Source organism: Myotis lucifugus, unplaced genomic scaffold, assembly GCF_000147115.1.
Source record: "Myotis lucifugus unplaced genomic scaffold, Myoluc2.0 scaffold_352, whole genome shotgun sequence".
Lineage (NCBI taxonomy): Eukaryota > Metazoa > Chordata > Mammalia > Chiroptera > Vespertilionidae > Myotis > Myotis lucifugus.
In genome coordinates this window covers 815,044-839,095 of record NW_005871400.1, presented here as the reverse complement: position 1 = coordinate 839,095, position 24,052 = coordinate 815,044, and the positions used below count along the sequence as shown (strand labels likewise).

General features: G+C 42.5%; 1 protein-coding gene across 1 annotated transcript in view; it reads right to left on the bottom strand.

Annotated features, from left to right (window-relative positions):
- LOC102421212 (cytochrome b-c1 complex subunit 2, mitochondrial) overlaps nt 1-24,018 on the bottom strand; it is a 30,633-nt gene extending 6,615 nt beyond the window's left edge. Inside the window, exons 1-12 of the mRNA XM_006101359.3 lie at nt 23,882-24,018; nt 21,559-21,642; nt 21,293-21,442; nt 19,861-19,925; nt 18,163-18,219; nt 17,643-17,767; nt 14,242-14,339; nt 10,674-10,731; nt 7,971-8,066; nt 7,457-7,656; nt 3,595-3,675; nt 1,540-1,616 (exon numbers count right to left, since the gene is read on the bottom strand). Coding sequence (XP_006101421.1) covers nt 1,540-1,616; nt 3,595-3,675; nt 7,457-7,656; nt 7,971-8,066; nt 10,674-10,731; nt 14,242-14,339; nt 17,643-17,767; nt 18,163-18,219; nt 19,861-19,925; nt 21,293-21,442; nt 21,559-21,642; nt 23,882-23,914 — 1,124 coding nt within the window. The 5' untranslated portion in view covers nt 23,915-24,018. The remainder of the gene's footprint in view (nt 1-1,539; nt 1,617-3,594; nt 3,676-7,456; nt 7,657-7,970; nt 8,067-10,673; nt 10,732-14,241; nt 14,340-17,642; nt 17,768-18,162; nt 18,220-19,860; nt 19,926-21,292; nt 21,443-21,558; nt 21,643-23,881) is intronic.
- Nucleotides 24,019-24,052: the final 34 nt, after the last annotated feature.

The following is a 24,052-nucleotide window of genomic DNA, read 5'->3' as shown; positions in this document are numbered from 1 at the left end:
CAGAGGTTTTGTGGTATTTTTCCATTTGGTGCTGGTATAAATTGGTTTGAGAATAAGATTTTTAAAAACCTTATAAAAAATAAATTGGTTACTTCACTTATACTTTGTGAGTCTTCAAATTAAACAGTTATGCCTGAAGTATTTGTATAACCCTCCAAGGCTGGTAAAATGTCTTTTCTGCCCATTCTTCTTCAGAATCACTTTCACTGTCAGATACTGTCACATTTCTCTTTTGCCTTCATGATGGTCTAATGTCAGACCCATCACTGTCTTCTGACAAAGTACTATCTTCCAGCTGACTACCAAAATCACTCTGCACATATTTGCTCAAGTTCTTCTCTGCCACAATGTGTCTTTGTAAAACTTTTGCCATAAGAAAAGATGGATGGAAAGAACTAGATGTATTTCTTATCATATCTCTGGAAATACTGACTGATGAGTTGAGAAAAAGATACACATAATGAAAAGTGGTGACGAACGAAATAAATGCCAAGCAGTAAAGTGGCTCATATCTGAGCCTAAACAAAGATAACTAAGAAAACAGTCTAGAGTGCTCTTTTAAAACTCTATATTGCTTTCAGACCTTAAAATTACTTAAATTACTGTAAGTGGAAACACGGGCTAAATCGTGATGGTCAGCGAGGTGTTAGGATCATGGAGACCATTTGAGTTTTAGGACTCATATTTTGAATTGTTCTAAATGGATGGAGTCAACAGGTACTCACATACTGGTGGTGTGATTGTAAACTGGTATAATCTTTCCACATTGTGACTTTGAATATAAACATATAAACACACACATATATTTTATATATTTTTTTATTGATTTCAGAGAGGAAGGGAGAGGGAGCGAGAGAGAAACATCAATGATGAGAAGAGAATCATTGATCGGCTGCCTCCTGCACCCCCCCCCCACCCCCCCATTAGGGATCGAGCCCGCAACCCGGGACTCTTCAGTCCACAGGCTGACGCTCTATCCACTGAGCCAAATCAGCTAGGGCCACACACATATTTTAAAGCAGAGCCTTTCATTATAATGTTTACACCTCTTAACTCAGTTGCGAACCTATACCAAGAAATTAATATGAATGACAAATGTTTTAAACCCAAAGATATCTTCTATAGTTTATAATTTCCAACTGCAGAAAGTGTCCACTAAGTATATTTTGAGATATCAATATTGTTAATGACAAATATTTAGTAATTTGAATAGAATCATAATGTTATAAACAGAGGAAGCATTGGAAATGAAAGATCTTTTTTTGTAATTTTCAAATTTCTACAATAAACACACTATTAAATAGGACATAAGTATATATACAATATTAACAATTATGTTTAAAAATGGTCAAAAAAATAAGCATAATGTTAACAAGTATATCTCTAGGTGGTAGGATACGGGCATGTTTCCCTTTCCTTTTAAATATTCTTCTGTATCTTGCACTCCTTTTGTGCATACATTACAATACTGTTATAACTACAAAAAAATATAACCTTCAAATAATTGAAACACAAAACACAGCTACTCCTGAAACTTACTTGGCAGCCTGGACATCTGTGCTGGAAAGGTTTCCTTGAGCAATTGCTTTGACTTGGTTGTAGGCAGCCTTGATAACCTAGGACAGACAATGAAAACCTGGTCACCTCCAATCAGTGCCAGCTTCTACAGCAATCAAATGCTCCTCTAAGGCAAAAACACAGGTGGAGGTTAGCTGCAGAGAAACAGCAGAGTGTCCATTTGGGGTTCTTAAGTCACTATGTGTCCTTTATCTTTCCAATGTTCCATCAAGCAGCTGTCTGTACAACCTATAGTATCTGAGTAGCAAAACTTACAAAAGTGGCAGAGGATGGCAGTAGGGTTTAGGAAAAGCACACACAGCTGTATCATTGCCTATAGAGAATAAGCCCCTCAGGCGTCATGTTGTTAATGCTGCTATCTTAGTATTTACTAAGAAGTAGAATCCATTCAGCCAGTTTACAGCTTGTCAACACTTGGGAGCTGGAGTCAGAAGAATCAAGTTCCAGTTATGTGGGTGGGCACTTGGTAAGTATTTGTTGAATGAGTCAATTAATAAACCTGGCCCACGCTTCTCTCCACCCCAACCTTGGCACTATTCTGGGTCTGCTACTTAATGTCCCCCCTAATCACCTAAATTCTAGGACCTTCTATTTCAGCTGCCCATGTCCATAGCCACACCTGAGACTTGGCCATCACCTAGATTTGCCCTACCTACTAAATTCTCAATTTGAAGACCCCTGGCCTATGTCTTCAAACATGCTGTCCTTATTTTTCCACTTTGTCAAGATCTCTAGTTCCTTGGTTTGTCTCAATCTGTGAGGTCCCTCTGGCTTCACTTCCCTGTCTAACCTAGATCTTAGAATATTTCCTCAATCACTCTTGCCAGTCTCCCCAACTCCCTTGCCATCTCCTCATACTTTTAACCTACCTACTTTTCAGGTCTTCAACCTGGGATCACCCTGCTACCTGCCTCCTCGATTTCTCCTTTAGGCTAGTGCATACTATTGAAGAAAAATTGTGAATCAGACCTTGTCTGTACTGTGAATTTGTGGTCACTCATCTCAAGGAGACATTTACATTGCTGCTAATTGCCATTCTGTGTGTCTCTAGCTATTCATCTGTCCCAAATTACTTTCTTTAAACTCTCCTCCCTTCTCTTCATCTCAAACATGCTTACCCTCCTAGCTCCCAGGGATTACTTCCTCATCCCCTGACATCCTCTGCTTCCAAAATCAGCCTTTGAGTCCAAGGTTAAAATGTCCACTTGTATTCTGGATCCTGCTTGCTCTTGCTTTTTCAGATAGGGTCCATTTATAGTTTCCTACCTCCAATGTCTGGTCCAATCTTTCTTTCCTGTCCAACTTCATCTCTTATTGTAAACCCTACTAAAACTACAACTCATCTCCCTGCAAGCCCAAGCCCCACATGCCTATACAAACCTTGCATTTCTTTCTTCTCGTTAATTCCTTGGTAATATAAATTATCATTTACTTTCAACATTCTGGGGAAAACTGATATTACCAATGATGTCCTAGTTTGGTAAAACGATAAGACCTCTCTGTGGTAACTAAAGGGATGTTAATCCAGGGTAGATCAAAATGGTATTCATTGTTCTTTCCTGGCCTCCAAATGTACCAGTTTCTCTTCTTTTTCTTCCTGTTTTCTTGGCCATTTTCCTGAGTCACTTGGTGGTTTGAAACCACCTTAAAGCACAGAGCACCTTAAAGTATTGAGCATAAGGAGCTTCAGTTTTCTCTCATGGTTTTTCACACAAAACCCTGATTTCAACACCATCTGTATATTGAGGACTCCCAAATACACATGTTGCCCTTCCCTGTGTCACCTGAGCTCTCAATTTAGATGTCCCAGAGACAACTCAAAGCCACTTCTCCCAACAGGCCCAGAACGCCACGGAAGTGCTTCCACCCTCTTTCCTGGAAGCATCGGTGTACGTGTTTGTCTCCTCCACAGCAGAGATGCTTTAATGATGTTACAGAGCTCTGGTAAGTCATGGCATTCAAACACTCCACATTTTAACTTAAAAGCTTGTGAGAGTTGATGAGTTTGCAACTTACATCTCCAGCAGCTGCAGCCTGCGAGATAGTATAAATCCCAAAGAGTCCAGAATCCGAGTAACTGGCATTAAAAGCAGAAACCTGAAATAAAATGAAACTCGACTGTACATCATTCTAACAGGTAGAACAGTGCACAACTTCCTTAAGGTTGTCTAAAAAAAAACTTGTACCTTCACAATGTAAGTAAATAGACCAGCATTTCATTTAGCCAGTCTGTCAAGGACCAATGCATTACCTCTTTCAAAATGATAATTAAAATATATATATACATTTTATTGATTTCAGAGAGGAAGGGAGAGGGAGAGAGATAGAAGTATCAATGATGAGAATCATTGATTGGCTGGCTCCTGCACGACCCACAATGGAGATTTGAACCCGCTATCTGCCATATGCCCAGACCAGGAATCGAACCATGACCTCCTGGTTCATAGGTCGATGCTCAACCACTGACCCATGCTGGCCGGGGAAGAATAATAATGGTTTTAACTTTTCTGTTTTAAATCTTTCTAAAACAGGTTGATTACTCTCATTTTTACTGAGTATTTTCTAACCTATTTTGACTATGATTCAAGATTAGCACAAACATGAATTTGTGAACATTATTATTATAGACACAGTGGGTGAGTGGTATGGATTGTGGGTTTTGGCACTAGACAAATGTGACTTCTTCCCTCTGTTGTTGCTGACTTCTTTCACCAATTCGCTTTCACTTCAGAGACTAAAGTCAAAGGGTTAGGGAAAACTTTCTGCTTGGTGGCTGTTATTCACCTGAGCTGTTATGAAGAACACAGACTTCTAGGTTCCTGCCACAGATTACTCACTCAGACCCCTGTAGGCACAGTCTAGGGCCCACATTTTTAATGAATGTTCCAGGAGATTCTCAGGTACTTTATAGTGTGAGACCCACTGGTGCAGCCCCTATAAAGCTCAGAGAGAACATAAGAAAAACTGTGCTCAACTACTCGAATTATAATTCTGAGACTATCCTACTTACATGTCAAGTTTCTGGCCAAATTTGCAAGTAGGAATTTCTATTAAATTGTCATTGGCCCTAGCCAGTTTTTCTCAATGGTTAGAGTGTTGGCCCTCCGATTGAGGGTCCTGGGTTCAATTCCGGTCAAGGGCATGTACCTTAGTTGCAGGCTCAATCCCTGACCCTGGTTGGGGCAAGTATAGGAGAAACTATTGGATGTGTCTCTCTCACATAGATGTTTCTCTCCCTCCTTCCACTCTCTAAAAATCAATGGAAAAAATATCCTCAGGTGAGGATTAACAAAAATAAGTAAATAATCATTGGACTAGGATTAAACTCCAGCCACCCCAAAGCATCATTAACATACAATGGTGAAGGAAGAACAGAGTAGCCCTAGCTGGTTTGGCTCAGTGGAGAGAGCATTGGCCTGTGGACTGAAAGGTCCTGGGGTTCGATTCTGGTCAAGGGCACATGCCCAGGTTGCAGGCTTAATCCCCAGTAGGGGGCATGTAGGAGGCAGCAGATCAATGATTCGCTCTCATCATTGATGTTTCTATCCCTGTCCCTTTCTCTCTCTCTAAAAACCAACTGAAATATAAAAAAATAACAACAGAGTAGAACATGAACCAGGAGAAAGAAAATCTGGAGGAAAATTTAAAAAGCAGCAGCTGAATTTAATTTAGAAAACATTTAAGATAATGGTTTTCAAACTGTGCTCCGGGGAACTCTAAGGCTCTGTACAGAAGATTCCAAGGGTTTCATTGTCAAGTAACTTTCAAATCTTCTTTAAAAGAAAAATACTTTTGTGTAGGCATTGTAGTTGGGAAACCATATTGGATAAAAAGGCTCCTCTGGCCCAGCCGGTGTGGCTCAGTGGTTGAGCACTCAAGTCACAGGTTCGATTCCCAGTCAGTGGTCAGGGCACATGCTGGGGATTGCATGCTTGATCCCCAAAAGGGGGCGTGTAGGAGGCAGCCGATGGATGTTTCTCTCTGATTGATGTTTCTATCTTTCCCTCTTTTTTCCTCTGTCAAATCAGTAACAAAAAATTTTTTTTAAAAAAGGCCTCTCTGCTAATAAAACAGTTTGAAAACTAGCACTCAAGTATTAAACATAGGAGTAAAGCCCTGGCTGGTGTGGTTCAGTGGTTAAGAGTGTGGGCCTGTGCTCATAAGGGTCTTGGGTTTGATTCCTGGTCAAGGGCATCTACCAGGGTTGTAGGTTCAAATCCCCTGCCTTAATCCCCTGGCCTAGTCAGGGCACGGTGCGGGAGGCAACCAATTGATGTGTCTCTCTCCCATTCATGTTTCTTTCTCTCTCCCTCCCTACCATTTTCTTTAAAACAAATAAACAAAAATAAAAGAGTAAAAGGAGAAGATTGATTTTAATTTTCACAGTTAAATGTCAAATGGCCAAACACTTACTGAGGCATAAACCTAGGCCAAACACTGAGGCATAAACCTACCTGTGCCATGTACTGCTGCTGCAATTATGAGTACTTAATCCTACAATTTAGTACGTGTTACTTTTTTGGGGGTTAATATTCATGCTAGGATATTTCTCCATTGATTTTTAGAGTAGGAGGGAAGGGGAGACAGAGAGAAACATTGATGTGAGAGAGAGACATCCATTGGTTGCCTCTCACACGTGCCCCGACTGGGGCCGGGGATAGAGCTTGAAACCAACGTACCTGCTCTAGCCCAGAATCGAACCCATGAACCTTCAGTCCGAGGGCCAACGCTCTATCAACCGAGCCAAACCAGCCAGGGCATGTGTTACTTTTTAGTAAAAAGTGAAAGATTTATGCAATCTGAAGAGAAACCAGAGTATATGTATTACGTTTTAAAGGCTTATCTCTGAATGCCACGTAAAAGGTATAGTACCTTGGGCAAACAACGGGCATTCATTGAGTAATCCTCTGTTGACATTTTAAATTCTCTTGATTTGAACATCATTATTTTGAAAGCTTTAGCACTTTCCTCACTGTCAAAAAAAGGTGTCTCCTAAAGTAGCATGGAGCCCTGGACGGTGATGCCAATGGTTAGAAGGATCTCAGATTCAATTCCCGGTCAAGGGCACGTGCCTGGGCTGTAGGTTTGATCCCTAGCCCCAACAGATCGATGTCTCACTCACATTGCTGTTTCTCTTCCTCTCCCCCTCCTTTCCATTTTCTCTAAAAATCAATGGAAAAAATATCCTCAGGTGAGGATTAACAAACAAAAAAAGTAGCATGGACTTTTTGCTAAGATTAAATGCCATCATTTTTAACTTAACCTCAAGCTGGAGGAGTTTCTGGGTGTGTATCTTGTATACTTGATTGGAAAACATAAAGACCAGTGAAATTCAGGAAGTAGCATAGAATGGAAGGGGACAGAAGAAAATTTAGAAAAAAAGAAAAGACTAATTAGAATTTAGAGAATGTTTAACATTTAAAGCTTTATTCTAAAGGGAACTGAAGTGTGAATTCCCGACTTTAAAGTATTTTTCTTTCTAGTATATTAGAATAATTGAAAAGATAGTAACTTTTGGTTTCTTAAAAAATATTTTTATTGATTTCAGAGAGGAAGGGAGTGGAAGAGAGAGATAGAAACATCAATGAGAGAGAATCATTGATCAGCTGTCCCCCCTTGCATATCCTCCACTGGGGATTGAGCCTGCAACCTTGGCATGTGCCCCGGGAATAGAACTGTTCATAGGTCGATGCGCAACCACTGAGCCATGTAGGATGGGCTGAAAATACAGTAAGCCTGGCTGTCCCTTCAACTTTACAAAGATTTTTTTGTGTTGGTCTTAAAATTTAAGAGATTAACATTAAGTACAGACTATCAGGACTACATTAAACACTGAGCCTTTGAAAACAAAGGAGAGAGAGCAACTGGGCAGACTTACGTCAAATGGCTGGTGCATCCCCTTGGCAACAGCTTGGTACAGAGAGCTGGTGGCGTTGCTGCCCCGCTTGACGTGTGGTCCGGCGCCGAGGACATGCTGGAGAACACTAAATGCATTTGCTTCTGCACTTCCTGTGGCAGCACTCTCTGCTACAAAGGCAGCATGAACAAGACTGTCTCCATTCTGCTCTCGAATTTCGCCTGGGCCGTGTCAGGAGAGGGTGAAAAAGAACGTGGCTTGGTCACCACTGGTTTTATTCTCCAGGATTCTGTGCCCAACATTATGAACCACTAAGATGAAGCTTTTCTGAGGCCCACTGCTCTTTCCCTGCCATCCTGCCCTTCCCCCAACACACAAAAAACATGTTTAATAGACAACACCCAAGCCATCTAATTCTTTCCTTCCACATTAGGACTGTGTGGTAGTAAATAATCAGGCCTATTCCACTCTGACATAATTCTGGGGGTGGAGGGATTCCTTCTGAAATATAGACCCTAACCGAACAAACACTCACCTCCACGGTATCTGGCTTTTGCACCTGATAAACCAAGCCCACCCCTCATGTTCAGAAACCGTTCAGCAACTTGCTTCAGAACAGGATGACTCACACCTATTTCACCAGAAAAAAAACAAGCTAGAACCAGAATTTCTAAAACACAATTGTAAAACATCTACTATTTTAAAAATAATGATTACACAATTCAAATATTACAGAAATAAACAGTAAACAAGAGTCCCCTCCCCCAAAATGCCATTCTCTCAGATACCCATTTACAGTTTACTAAATATTAATCTAGAACTTTTTCTAGGCATATATTAATATCAGCTTCATTTTCTTCATTTACAAAATGGTTATTATATTGATATTTAACTTGTCTTTTGTAATTTACAACTAAGTGAGTGGTCTACATCAAACCTTTAATGGTTATAAAGAATTCTATTATATGAATCATTTACTTAATCAACCCCTTCTTTATGGACATTCACGTTTCCAATAGTTGGCTATTAATACAATATTCATTGTGTATCAAAGGACACTTTTGAGAGAGTAAAAAGACAACTCACAGAATGGGAAAAAATTTGCAAATAATGTATCTGGTAAGGAATTAGTATCCACAATATACAAATAAGTTTTACAACTCAAAAATAAAAAAACATACAGTCCACCCAGTGTGCCGCAGTGGTTGAGTGTTGACCCATGAACCGAGAGGTCACTGGTTAGCCCAGCCAGCATGGCTCAGTGGTTGAGCGTTGACCTATGAACTAGGAGGTCATAGTTTCATTACTAGTTAGGGCACATGCCTGGGTTGCGGGCTCAATCTCCAGTGTGGGGTGTAGAGGAGGCAGTCGATCAATGATTCTCTCTCATCATTGATGTTTCTATCTCTCTATCCCTCTCCCTCTAAAAATCAATAAAAACATATTTAAAAAACAAACACGCAACTCAACAATAAAAACAAAACAAAATCCCTAATATAAAAATGGACAAAGGATTTGAATAGACATTTCTTCAAAGAAGATATACAAATACCCAATAAACACAAAATAAGATGCTCGATGTCATTAGTCATCAGTGAACTACAAATCAAAACTACAATGAGATTTCACATCCACTTGGATGGCCATAATCAAAAGGCAGAAAATAACAAGTGCTGATGAGAATATGGAGGAATTGGAACCCTTGTGCACTGTTGGTGGGAATGTAAAATAGCTCAATTGCTTTGGAAAACAGTCTGGTAGTTCTTCAAATGGTTACAGTTACCATGTCCTGGCAATTCTTCTCCTAGGCATACTAGTATACCCAAAAAAATTAAAAACAAGGTGTTCTAGCCCGGCTGGTGTGGCTCAATGTTTGAGCGTCAACCTATGAAACAGGAGGTTGTGGTTCAATTCCCACTCAGGGCACATGCCCAGGTTGCATTCTCGGTCCCCAGTAGGAGGCATGCAGGAGGCAGCTGATCGATGGTTCTCTCTCATCACTATTTCTCTCTCTCCCTCTCTCTTCCTCTCTGAAACCAACAAAAATATATTGAAAAAAATAAAAACAAAGTGTTCTAATCTAGCAAAAACCTTATACACAAATGTTTATATTCACAATAGCCAAAAGGTAGAAGCAACACATATATCCAACTGATGAACTGATAAATAAATAAAACATGGTGATGGAATATTTTTCAGCCAGAAAAGGGAACACTGGTACATGCTATAATATGAATGAACTTTGTAAACATTATGCTAAGTGAAAGAAGCCAGTTACAAAAGGCTATGTAAAATATGATTCCATTTATGTGAAGAGTCCAGAACAGTTAACTCTGTATCGACAGAAAGATTAGTAGTTGCCAGAGAGGCAAGGAGGAGGTGGAATGAAGAGTCACTGCTAATGAGTAAGGGGTTTCTCTTTGGGAATGATGAAAATAATCTGAAATAACAGTGTTATCAGTTGCACAACTCTGACTATACTTTAAAATATGGGTGAATTTTATGGCATGTGAATTATACCTCAATTAAGCTATAATTTACAAAACAAATGAACCAAAAAACAATATTGCAAATAATCTCATGCAACTATTTTGTAAACTTGATCAAGTGTTACTGCAGGTTAAATTCTTAAAAGTAAAACTGCTAGGTCTAAGAACATAAACATTTAGAATTTTAATATACTAAAATAGGCCTCCAAAAATGTTTTATCATTTTATACTCACACCAACAACTTTTGAGAGTGCCTACTATTTACCTATTCTGGGTAATATTGGGCAGGGTCAACATTTTAATTTTTGCTAATCTCACAGATAAAAATTTTCTTAATTATTAGTGAGGCTGACCATCTTTTACAATGACAAATGACCCCCACCCCCCCACACACTTTCCCCATGAGTTGTTTATTCATGCCCTTTGTCTATTTTTCTATTAAACTGTACTTCCTAAAAAAAAAGAATAAAGGAAACTTGTATAAAGTTCTCTGCCTAGAGAAACTTGCCCTTTGTCAAAGGTTTCGCAAACACTGTAATGAATTTAAAACTAGTAGTTTATAAAGTTAAATGCTGGATTCTGCTTTCCAAGAAAACACACTAGCAATTAAAACCTCATTACATACTGCCTGTGAGACATAAACAGGACTGAGCTGTCAAATTTTGTTCAATCCTGTGTTCACCTAATTATAGTTTAAAAGATTACTCCTTAAAGAAGCAAACTGACATGTAGGCAATTCCCAACTTACCAAGTCCAACCAAAGCCATTCTTGCACTTGTAAAATGGTTCTGAACATAGTGATGTAACTGAGGAAGTTAAAAACACTTGTTAGATTATATTGGTATAAATATATACAAAGCTGTAAAAACTTAAAACTGCAGTTCAGCAGGAAAATGCTCACTTCAAAGCTGTATAACAAATGATAAGGGACCACCTGGATTTTCTTTAAAAATTACTCAATAAAACAGGAGTGGGGAACTGGAGTCCAGCCCATGGGAGAGTTAGAAACATCGATGAGAGAGATCGATCAGTTGCCTCCTGCACGACCCCCAGTGGGGATGTGCCCGCAACCAAGGTACATGCTCTTGACCGGAATCGAACCTGGGACCCTTGAGTCCGCAGGCCGACACTCTATCCACTGAGCCAAACCGGTTCAGCTAGCAGGCTAATTTTTAAGGTGACAATTTTGTAGGGCCTGCAAATGAATATAATATCTCCAAATGGCCCTTGGCAGAAAAAAAGGTTCCCCACCCCTGGCTTAAAACACTAGAACTTAATGTGTTGATGGTTACATAACTGTGAATATAATGAAAATTACTGAATTGTAGACTTTAAGTAGGTGAACTGTACGGTATGTGAATTACACCTCAATAAAGATGTTGCTGGGGGGAAAAAAAAGACTAAAAAAGAGAATAAAAAATTAGAGCACACCCTGGCTTGAACTTGAAAAAAATGGGACCTAGTTTATGATTTTAAGATAATGTGATTTAAGCAGCATATGAGGTTTCTTTTGTCTTTATTCAGGTAGTACTAAACCACTATTAACATTCTACAGAGGGCTAAAAGAATTACCCTACTGTACCTCTTTCACCCCCATCTTGTCATGAGGTTACTGTCTATACCAGGATTTCCAACCTGGATGATGAAATAATTATCTGGGGGACTTAAAAAACAAAAACACTATCACTGTTTCCCCACCCCCACCCATTCCCAGGCTCATACATAGAAGGTAAATAAATCCCAGAATAAAAAAAGAAAAAGAAAAAAAAGGAGAGGTTGGGAGCTTCAGTTGCCCGCCAGCCTGAAAACGGCCCTCAGCCCCTCACCCAGACTGGCCAGGAACCCCAGTGGGGACCCCCACCCTGAAGGGGGTGTGACCAGCTGCAAACAGCCATCATCCCCTCATCCAGGCTGGCCAGGCATCCCAGCGGGGACCCCCACCCTGATCCGGGACACCCTTCAGGGCAAACCAGCCGGCCCCCACCCGTGCACCAGGCCTCTATCCTATATAGTAAAAGGGTAATATGCAAACTGACCCTAATAGCAGAAGGACTGGGAATGACTGGTTACTATGACACACACTGACCACCAGACGCTCAATGCAGGAACTGCCCCCTGGTGGTCAGTGCGCTCCCACAGGGGGAGCTCTGCTCAGCCACAAGCCAGGCTGATGCTTGCCAGTACAGTGGTGGTGGTGGGAGCCTCTCCCGCCTCCTCAGCAGCGCTAAGGATGTCCGACTGCAGTTTAGGCGTGCTCCCTGCTGGCAAGTGGACATCCCCCGAGGGCTCCCGGGCTGCCAGAGGGATGTCTGATGGCCATCTTAGGCCTAATCCCCCGGAGAGCGGGCCTAAGCCAGCAGGTGGTCATCCCCTGAGGGGTCCCAGACTGCGAGAGGGCACAGGCCCGGCTGAGGGATCGCCCCCATCACCCCCTGAGTGCACAAATTTTTGTGCACCGGGCCTCTAGTCTAATCTAATAAAAGAGAAACATGTAAATTGACTGCACCTCTGCTATGCCCCAAGCCACGCCCACCAGCCAATCAGAGTGACTATATGCAAATTAACCCAACCAAGATGGCGGCCGGCAGCCACAGAGATGAAGCAAGCAGGAGGCTTGGTTGCCCCGGCAATGGAGGAAGCCAAGCTTCCCGTCTGCCCTGGACGGCTGTGGCCTCGCTCAAGGCAACAAAATTCCAATTATAGAAGACAAATAAATCCCAGATACCTGCTTCCAGCCAGCCTCCACTGGGAGCTTGGGTGGCTGGGGGCCATGGTCAGCCTGCAAACAGCCAACAGCCACTCACCCAGGCTAGCCAGGTATCCCAGCGGGGACTCCCACCCTGAAGGGGGTGTGACCAGCCTGCAAACAGCCATCAGCCCCTCACCCAGGTTGGCCAGGCACTCCAGCCAGGTATCCCAGCGGGGACTCCCACCCTGAAGGGGGTGTGACTAGCCTGCAAACAGCCATCAGCCCCTCACCCAGGCTGGCCAGGCACCCCAGCGGGACCCCCACCCTGATCCGGGACACCTTTCAGGGCAAACTAGCCGGCCCCCACCCATGCACCAGGCCTCTATCCTATATAGTAAAAGGGTAATATGCAAATTGACCCTAACAGCAGAGCGATTGGGAATGACTGGTCACTATGACACACACTGACCACCAGACGCTCAATGCAGGAACTGCCCCCTGGTGGTCAGTGCGCTTCCACAGGGGGAGCTCTGCTTAGCCACAAGCCAGGCTGATGGCTGCCAGCCAGCGGTGTTGGTGGGAGCCTCTCCCGCCTCCTCAGCAGCGCTAAGGATGTCCGACTGCAGCTTAGGCCTGCTCCCTGCTGGCAAGTGGACATCCCCCGAGGCTCCCGGGCTGCCAGAGGGATGTCTGACTACCAGCTTAGGCCCAATCCCCCCGTAGGAGCGGGCCTAAGCCAGCAGGTGGTCATCCCCTGAGGGGTCCCAGACTGGGAGAGGGCACAGGCCAGGCTGAGGTGACCCCCCCCCCCCCCCAGTGCACAAATTTTTGTGCACTGGGCCTCTAGTCAATTAATAATATGAATGATTGAATAGTACTCTATTCTACAGATATTTAGTTTAATAACTGTTTCCCCAATGATACACACAGAAAAAGGTCTAGAAGACAATAAACCTACATATTCACATTGACTGCCTTTAGGTATATGAGACATTTCCCTTCATTTTGCTTGTCATTGTTTTCTGAATTTTCTGTAATGAAAAGTCCCTCTTATAATAAAAACTTTTTAAAGTTAAAACATACAAAAATTGTTCTGATACAATTTTAGTTAAAAAGCTTATGGGGGGGAGGGGAAAGCAAGTGTATTTCTTAAAAAACAATTAGCAAACAGCCTGGCCTGTGTTGCAGGAGGCAGCCTATCAATGTTTCTCTCATCAATGTTTCTCTCTCTATATCCCTCTCCTTTCCTCTCTCTCTAAAATCAATAAAAACATATTTTTTAAAAAGTTAGCAAATAAACCCAACATGGCTGATGAATGTTCAGTTTAATGCGAAAAGAAGCCCATTTTATTTTTTTTATTTATTTTTTACTTACTTATTTAAAAAAAATATTTTTATTGATTTCAGAGAAGAAGGGAGAGGGAGAGAGAAATAAAATATCAATGACAAGAAAGAATCATTGTCGGTTGCCTCCTGCACACCCCACACTGGGGACTGAGCCCACAACTCAGACATATGCCTTAACGGGGAATCAAACCTGACCTCCTGGTTCATAGGTCGATGCTCAACCCGAGCCATGATGGCTGGGCAAAGAAATAACATTTTAAAACATAATGTTCCACATTACCTCATCTGGTGTCACTTTTCCAATCCTATAATCAGGACAATACAAGGAATTAGCCAAGGCATTTCGGTAAGCTGCAGCATGCAGATTTTCAATGATATCTGAAAAATAAGTAAAGAAGCAGTTATGGATATATAATTTAAAAAAAGACATCATTTTTAGAATTTATAAAGCAACTAGACTATACAGCTGTGGTCATATTATGGCAACTTTTATTTATGTTTATTTTGTTAATCCTCACCTAAGAATATTTTCTCCACTGATTTTAGAGAGAGTGGAAGGGAGGATGGGAAGAGGAGGGGGAGGGAGTGAGAAACATCAATGTGAGAGACACATGGATTGGTTGCCTTCCACACATGCCCTGACTGGGCTGGGGATTAAACCTGCACCCCAGGTACATACCCTTGACCAGGAATCAAACCCGTGACCCTTTGTTGAATGGGCCGATGCTCTAACCACTGAGAAACACTGGCCAGGACATCTTATGGCAACTTTTAAAATTTTGCCAGTTGAAACTGCTGAGAAAAGTAAGAGATTATACATATGACAGTTTTTACACACTAGAATCCACATAAATACTTTTCTATCTACCTGGTATTATCTGGAAAGTATAAAGGAAGTCTGACTTGCCCTAAGACCTTGTACAAATCATTTAACCTAAATTTTATTTACTTCTAGGTTCCCTCTAGATAATGAGGGAGCTGTCAGGGTAAGAGGCTCTAGGAGAATGTAAAGCTTAGGTCCTATCACCAGCTTTCAGGGATCAAATGCTACCACCAAATTGTACTCCTCCCCAGTGCCCTGGTACTGTCCCGGCTTCCTGCTTGAGCCTTTGCTTGAGCTATGTCCCTTTCATTTACTTACTGTTGGGCAATCTTCCTATGCCAGGTCCTGTGCAAGTGCTGGCAATATAGAGACGAGTCTATCCTCAAAATGTTGAGAGAGCCTAGCTGGTTTGGCTCAGTGGATAGAGTGTCGGCCTGCGGACTGAAGGGCCTCAGGTTCGATTCCAATCAAGGGCACATACCCAGGTTGTGGGCTTGATCCCCAGTAGGGGTGTGCATGAGGCAGCTGATCAATGATTCTCTCTCATCATTGATGTTCCTATTTTCTATCTCTCTCCCTCTTCCTTCCTCTCTGAAATCAATAAAAGAAAGAAAACCAAAACGTTGAGAGGAAAAAAAACTGTGAGATCAAGTATTATGGGTATGATATCAATAGTACATCAAATGTGCAGAGGGACATGGGAAGGCAGTGGGAACTAGATAGGAGTTAACAGAAGTAAACTCTGGGATGAATGAGTAGGTGTTTGCCAGGTGAGTGATTTGGGAATGGCATTTCAAGCAGCAGAAAGAGACGACAGCATAAAATATGAGACAATTTGATTCAAAGGAGGAACTGCAGCTAGGAGGGGCAGGGGAGAGCAAGAAACAAGGGAGGCAGAGGGCCAGGCCACGCATGTTAGCACATATGCTACGTTAAAGAGTCTGGGCTTTCTCACAGACAATTAGAAGCCGTTAAAGGATTTTCACTGGATGTTCATGTCAGAGGGATCACTGTACTGTCACAGCAATGGGAAGATGGGCTGAGGATGTAAACCTGCAGGTAGACGCCTGCCAGTAGACAGTAACTGCTCAGACAGAAAGGATGAGGACTGGAGCCTCACTGCTACCAGCGGGGAAGAAGCCACTCTGTACACACAAGTCGTCTTTTGTAAATTTTACCATCCTATCTCTAAAGTATCTCCCCACAATATATACACACTTTGAATAATTAATTCCAATGGGTTATATCTGAAAAGAAAGAAACATCAGTTGAGCTATCAGCTGTTAAGTGTGTATACATTTTTTTGGGACACCCTGTATTTCTTTGGTAGAAGTCGGCATAACAAATCATACTCCTTTGTGACACAAAGTATCACCTTGCAATAACATCAGCCAACATGAACCAAGCACTCATTATATTGCCAACAGTTGACAGGAGACGAGGGTCTGCATGCTGCCTTTCTGTTTGTCTCCGTGTATTAGGTAGATCTGCTATGACTCCCCAACTTGTTATGATGGCTTTATGATGTAGGTGTCTTGTGGGACTCAGTGGCTCAATCTTCTAGATCACCTGAGCTAGGTGCTCCAGGAATGTCTCTTGTGGGTTATGTGCGCCCTCCTATTGTAATTGAGTATTACATGCTGTGGGCCTGTTCATGGGTGGAGTTAACCCTCAGGTTGGCTGACTATAAGGATAAACCTCGATCACAGTGTATGAGTCACTGTGCAGGGGAGGTGCCCTGCCTCCCCCAGTTGGAGTTGTTCCCAGTAGGGTCTGGTGCCTGTTGGAATCCCCCTTTGCATGTGCTTTTCATGTGGCTAATTGGGTTGAGCTCTGGTGTGGTCTGAAGTCCAACACTGGTTGTGTTGGTGTCCCAGAACCACTTGGGCAGGCTTCTGGTGCAGGCTGATGTCAGATGCTGCGAGTAACTGGCCTTGGGCTACCTGTTTGGACCTACCACACTATTCACTGTTTGTGGCTTCTTTTGCGCTTGGGTGTGTGTGGGAGGGACCAAGCTGTGTACAAGCCTCGGCTTCCTCTGGGGGCAGATCAATGAAAGGTCTAAGGCACCCTGAGGTCTGCCTACTCCGTCACCCACTGAGGCCATCTGGTCTTCCTCCAGGGCCTTCTGAAGAAAGGCTGTAGAGTGGGCCCAGGCTGTCTGCACCCACAAACACTTCCACAGGGTGTGAGCTCGGTAGGGCAGGGTGACAGGAGTTGAGAGGACCAATCGAGTGGGTCTCCTGCGACAGGCCTGCATGCTGAGCGAAGCCCATGCCACACGGAGCCTATTTAGACCTGAGTGGTCCACCTGCACATCTGCTTCTACCAAAAGTTGTGTGACTTCCAAGGGGTGGTGCTTGTTTACAAATTTATTTTTCCAGTTGTACTTGTCAAGATTATGTAATCAAACATTACATATATATAAAATATGAATACAAAAAAGTCATTTTTAAAAAATTAAGTAGCTTGCTTTGGAAAGACCCAATAAAGGTGGGTGGGCTAAACAGTAACAGCCATACATAACAATAAACAACATCAGCAGCACCAATAAACTGCTGCTGGATTTGGTGGAAGCAAAACAAACAGATGAACAAAACATGGGGTGGAGGGACAGGAAAATGCCTATGTTTCCATAATCAATATATATTATCAAAGATGAAAAATAATTAATAATATAAATATTTAGAAACAAAAGAACAAACAATATATTTAAAAAACTGGACAAATTTATGAAAAAGGCATGTTCAAACCCAAGCAGAAAAATCTTCAGCGACATTGTTTTTCCTCCAATATACTCATCTTCTCAAAAAACCAGTATCTTAGAAACAACTGATGTAATCTGAAAATGCACTTACGAGCCTGTGGATTCTGAAGAGCCACAGCTTTGTCAATCCTCAGCTGAGACTGAAGGGCAGCCACCTCCCAACGACGAAATTCAGGTGCTGTGGTGACATTGAGCAGGAACTCCATTAGAATTTCGCTACAGAAGACATCAAGATACAAGTTAGGAGTCAAAAATTTAAAACCAACATCCATTCTATGTAATTAACACTCTCAAATTAAACTTTAACCTTGTGGCAAGTACACTGTTTTAAGCACTTGGCAAATCATAACCCAAAACCAAATTCAGAGGTCATAATGCTACATTTAGAACTGAGCAGCTCAGTATTTCTTTAAAAGTAGATGTCCTAGCCCTGGCCAGGTACCTCAGTTGGTTTTGGCGTTATTCCAATATGCCAAGGTCATAGGTTTAGCAGAAACATGAATCAAGCAATGAATGCACAAATAAGCAGAACAACAAATTGATGCTTTTCTCTCTCTGAAATCAATAACTTTTTTTAAAAAGCAGATGTCCTAATACATGCAGGTGCTTACATGTCATCCCGCAGGCATTCCACAGTGTAGGCCATGTTTTCTCTTGTTGAAGTCACACTGCATCAGAAATAATGACAATGAATTATTGGAATCAAAAGTTTTCCCTTATACCTTTGTTAAACCAACCAGTTCCTTGGAAAAAAAACCACAGAACTATTTTGAAGTATAAAAAAGTATAAATAATATACATATTCATCAACTAAAATTTTAAAAATATTTAAAAAGCACCCTGACTGGTGTGGCTCAGTAGATAGAGCACCGGCCCATGCACTGAAGGGTCTCGGGTTCAATTCCCGGTCAAGGGCACATACCTGGGTTTTAGGTTCAATCCTTAGCCCCGGGCATGTACTGGAGGCAACCAATTGATGGCTCTCCTCACACGCCCCCCTCCATTCTCTCTAAAAATCAAAGGAAAAAACAAAACAATTCCCCTCCCAAAAAACTATGTTGTACATGTGAAACTAATATAATACTGTATGTCAACTATATTGAGAAATGAAAAAATATTAAAGATATTTTTAATAAGAAAATAGCAAAAGAAAAAAGCAAATAATTTAATCTTAAAAAGGAAATCCTGACATATTATACATAGATGAATCTTGAAGACATTACGCTAAGTGAAATAAGTCAGTCATAAAGGGACAAATATTGTATAATTCCACTTATATTAGATATCTAGGTAGTCAAAACACAGAGACTGAACACAGAAAGGTGGCTGGCAGGAGCTGGGGAAGGTGAAAACATTCTGGAGATGCATGGTTCTGATGGTTGCTTCATGCCACTTACTGTAGAACCGTATACTTAAAAGTGACACATTTTATGTTATTTTACCACAACTTAAGAAAAAAAAAAAAAAGACAAGTGAAGTTGCAGATCTCTGTATCCTTCCCAGGCTAATTCCCTTACTCTCTCCCACTCTAGAGACAAACATATTCATAAGCATTATACATTATTATTTTGCTTTTAAAAAAATTATAAGTGCCTCATACTTTAAAAAAAATCTTGGAATAAAATTTTCCGTAAAACATTGTTTTTAGTCTCTGTTGATACGCAGCTCTAGCTCATTCCTTAGCTGCGGTGTAGTAGTCCCATGATTTGAGTGTATCATACTTTACCCATTTCCCTAAAAGTGGCCATTGAAATTGCTTCCAGGCTCTACAAAGACATCTTTGTGCATGTGGATTAAAAAATGCTAGGTTTTAGGGTATGCTCATTTTCAATAATACTAGGTATTTCTTGATTCTTTCCTAAGTAGTTATATTAATTTATACTCCCACCAGCCGTAAAAGATAATTTCCATCTCCCATAACACTCCAACACAACATATAAAAACTGTTGGGTGTGGCATGATAGCACACTATTGATTACAAGTAAAGATTGCTGTTTCTGGCTTCCTCTTCTGGTATTAGCCTGTTCCTATCCTTTGTTCGTCCATCTTCTCTTTGGTTGTTTTTTTCACCCTAACTTGTAATTCTTTATTTTTCCAAACAATCCTCTCCATGTTATGTGTGTTGCAAATATCTATGCCCACTTAATTAAATTTTTACTTTAAAGCATAAAGATGATTTACATTTCGATGTAGTCAAATTCATTAGTTTTTTCCTTCTTTAAGAAATCCTTAACCATCTTGATAACAGAGAAAAGTTCCCTTACAATAAGTTTTCACTATTTATTTACTATTACTTATTTTTAACAAACCTTAATTTACCACCAACTGCTTCAATTCCACGGGTTATCTTAAAAGATGACGCTCCTTTTGTAGTCTTAAAAGAGAAAGAACAATTGTTTTTAGTTTTTTAATGCTAAGTTTGCCAAACAGCACACTATATCATAACCTACTATCTTACTGTCATAGATTCAAAGGGAACTTTACCTGAATGGTGGATCCTTTTTAGTTTAAGAATTATAGAACAAAGTTCACCAAAAAGCACAAGTATAGATTTTTATATAAAGTACATTTAGGCAAAAATTCCATTATCAAATACAAACTTACTGGATTCATCAGTCTTTTCTGAAAGAGATTTGCATATGGGAAAGAATAATTTTCTTTTAATTTTTGGTATTTAAAAAAAAAACTGAGCCCTAACCGGTTTGGCTCAGTGGATAGAGCGTCGGCCTGTGGACTGAAGGGTCCCAGGTTCGATTCCAGTCAAGGGCATGTACCCTGGTTGTGGGCACATCCCCATTGGGGGGTGTGCAGGAGGCAGCTGATCGATGTTTCTCTCTCATTGATGTTTCTAACTCTCTATCCCTCTCCCTTCCTCTCTGTAAAAAATCAATAAAATATATTAAAAAAAAAACTGAATTAAAAAAACACTTGCCGAAACCGGTTTGGCTCAGTGGATAGAGCATCTGCCTGCGGACTGAAGGGTCCCGGGTTCAATTCCGGTCAAGGGCGTGTACCTGGGTTGCGGGCACATCCCCAGTGGGAGATGTGCAGGAGGCAGCTGACCGATGTTTCTCTCTCATCGATGTTTCTAACTCTCTATCTCTCTCCCTTCCTCTCTGTAAAAAATCAATAAAATATATTTAAAAAAAAAACAAAAAAAAAAAAAACACTTATCTTTTATGCTCCAGCATGAACATTCAGATGGACGCTAATTTAATATTTCTCTGTGGTAAATATCCTGTGGTTTTTCATGTTATATTAGGGGATTGTAGAGGGTTGAATAGTGTCCCCCCAAAATTCACATCCACTGTGACTGTGACCTTATCTGAAAATAGTGTTTTTTGCAAATGTATTTGAAATGAGGTCACAGTAGATTAGAGTGTGCCCTAAATTTAATAGGAATGGAAGACTCAAGTAAGAGGGACATTTGGACACAGAGACAGAGGAAATACTGTGTGACAGGAGAAAATGGAGAGATGCAGCTACAAGCCCAGGTACACCAAGGACTGCTGCCACCACCAGAAGGAAGAGGCGGGGCAGAGGGAACACGGTTCCACGGACACCCTGAGTGTGACTGCTAGCCTCTAGAAATCTGAGGATAATTTCTGTTGTTGAAGCCACTCAGTCTGAAGTTTATGTTATGGTAGCCCTTGCAAACTAATACAGGCACACTGCTTTTCTTTCCTGTAGACCAGGAGACCACGGTATTTCTAAACATAACGAGGTAGTAAAGATGCTTACCAGACTAGATGCAAGACGAAGCAAATGAGAGGTTCCTAAGTTGTTAGAGTCCTCGTACCTACTGCCAGCTTTAACGAACAAACCGATTCTTGATGCAGGAGCATAGTTTTCCAGAGACGCAATCACTAAACCATTTGGTAATTTGGTAAACTGTATTTAAAATAAAGTAGAAACAATAATATAAAGCAGAGATGTGATTACTGTCTTTATATTACCCAAGATATAAGGCATGTGTCGGTTCCGGGGAGCCACTCGGTGAGACTAACCTCAAGGTCCTGAGGATGTACAGGCGCTCCTGCAGGGGCAGGCGTGGCTTTCACTTTGGGAGCAACTTTGAGGGAATAAAATCTCTAAACATACAAAAAAGAAAGGTTACAGACATTTCTCAGAAAAACAGTATATCGTATCCTAGTGTGCCCAAGCAATAGAAGGTGTTCAGGGGTAAAAGAACTCCATGGGAAGATTTGGCTGATTAACTTGTCATGGACTTATGAACCCACCATTTTAGCCACGCCTCTCTTAAAACTCTATTTATTTGTGAGTTGTAGAGCCTGAAGGAATGCCAAGCTCTACATACTCACTTTTACCATGTAAAGAATTACTGTATTTTCTTATACCTTTTAACTACCTTATTAATGCTTCAAGTGGCTCTTTCTAGCTTTAATGCATTTTAAAAAGCGTGGCATTGTCACAACCACACCTTTTTATAGATTTTAGCATTACTGCTTCTCTTATCTGTCCAAAGAGTCTCATCTTTTTAGTCTATTTTCCAATTGAAATAACATCTCCTTAATCATTTTAGTCACTTTTAAAAAATCCAAAGCATACCAAGGAAAACTTCTACCAAGCCCCAAGGATTTCCCACAGTATCTTCACTCTCTTGTGTGCTACACCGAGACTACACAATGAAGGGTTGTATCTTCTTTGACTAATACAAATTTATATCATCCTGAGATTAACAATAGCTCACCCACAGCAGAATCTCAGTGTGTAATATGCAGCCACTGATAAGGTAAAGGGTCCTCTTAGATGTTGGCTAATGAATCTAAAATGCAGAACTTTTCTTGGACAAATGATATACAGGACCCAGAATTTACTTTATCATGCGTGAAGTTTACGAGGTTACTAGTGGATATCACATTAAGAGTTAATAAAACACAGTATTGCCAAAATCAAACGATCAAATGTGAACGACAGAGGGCGCTTTATAGAGCTTTCAGCAGCAGTGCACTAATTGGTTCCTAGTTTTCATTCGCTGCAAGACTTTGTAATGATAATTACAATGAGCTCTGCTTTATCTTCAATTTTGTTTGCCGGTTGTGGTATAGTTAACCCTACTTGTGATTTTGGCTTTTAATTATCCCAAAATTAAAATTTATGACATGTGGGCCTAGAAGTTCAAATATGAGTAATCCATAGTTCTATTGCCAAGGGAGATTTTAGTACTTTTCCTTCAAACTCTTCGTGGGTTATGTGTTTATTTGTCCCATTCAAAGAATTATCCTAGCAATTACTAGTTCATTTAAATAACAAAACAGGTATAAATTTGTTCTTATGTAAATATGTTATAATTAGAAACAATAATTACTTTCAAGTTTCCCGCAATTTGTTTACATTGGCACTCTCCAGTTGTTACTTTTGAGTTGTTTTTTTCCTGCTGGAAGGTGGTAAATGGCAGGGAGATTTGGGACCTTTGCCTGACTACCCGAAGCCCTCGGAGGGCGGTTAATCAATCGCCGGCGGGTCTAGGCCAGGGCGGAGAAGGTAACCAGCCTGGACTGGTATAATCCGGGTACATCTACTTCAACATCAAGCCCCGGGGAACCCCATTCCCTGGTCTTCCGACCCCCCTCTAGCAGGTGAGGCGCTCCCGGCGTCTGGGGGCTGGTCTGCGCTCCCGGCGTCTGGGGCTGGGCGTCTGCAGCGGCGGGGCCGCCTCCGCGCTCCGCTCGCCCCACCCCGACCTCGGCTGACAGCGTCCAGACACCGAACCGCTCCCGGGGCACATCGAGCCCCGCTGAGCTTCCCGAAGCGTCCGGATGCCCCGGACCACCATGGCTCCGCGGCGGCAGCACACGGACGCCCGGCCCCCAGGGACAGCTGTTTCACGGGGGGGAGGCGCCGGCCACGGAGACCCCGGGAGCCCGCGGCGCACTCCTGCACCCGCGGGACCCAGCGCCAGGCCCGGTGACGACCCCTCGCGGGCCGAGCTCACACTCCGTCACGTTCACCCGCAGCCCACCGCCCCGGGAAGCGGATGCGCCGCGGCAGCCAGAGCAGAGGCCGCGCCCGGGCCCGCCGCCGCCTGGCTGGCCCCACGCCCCCCGCGCGGTCGCCGTGACCTTCGGAGGCTCTCAGCCCTCGCCCTCCCTCGGGTTCCCGGGCGTCTGGTCTCTTCTACGCCGAGCACGGGCCCGGCTCCCAGGGCCCTCCCGCCCCCACGCCGCCGGCCGGCCGCCCCCTCGGCCCGCCAGGTTCAGCTGAAGGACAGAGCGAAGGCCGGCCCGGGACCCCCCGGCCAGGCGGCTCCGGCCGCACCCGCTCGCTGCCCAGCTGCCCCGCCCTCCCCAGACCCGCCGCCGAGCTCACCGCGAAGGACCCGGCTCCGCTCAGCAGCTTCATGGCCCCAAATCCCCCTGACCCTCGGTCACCGACTGGAAGGCGAGCAAGATGGTGGCCGACGACGGGAGTTTCCCGGCGTGCCCGCGCCGCGGCCGCGGCCCGTCTATCCCGACCGCGCTCTACTGCTCCCGGGCGGGC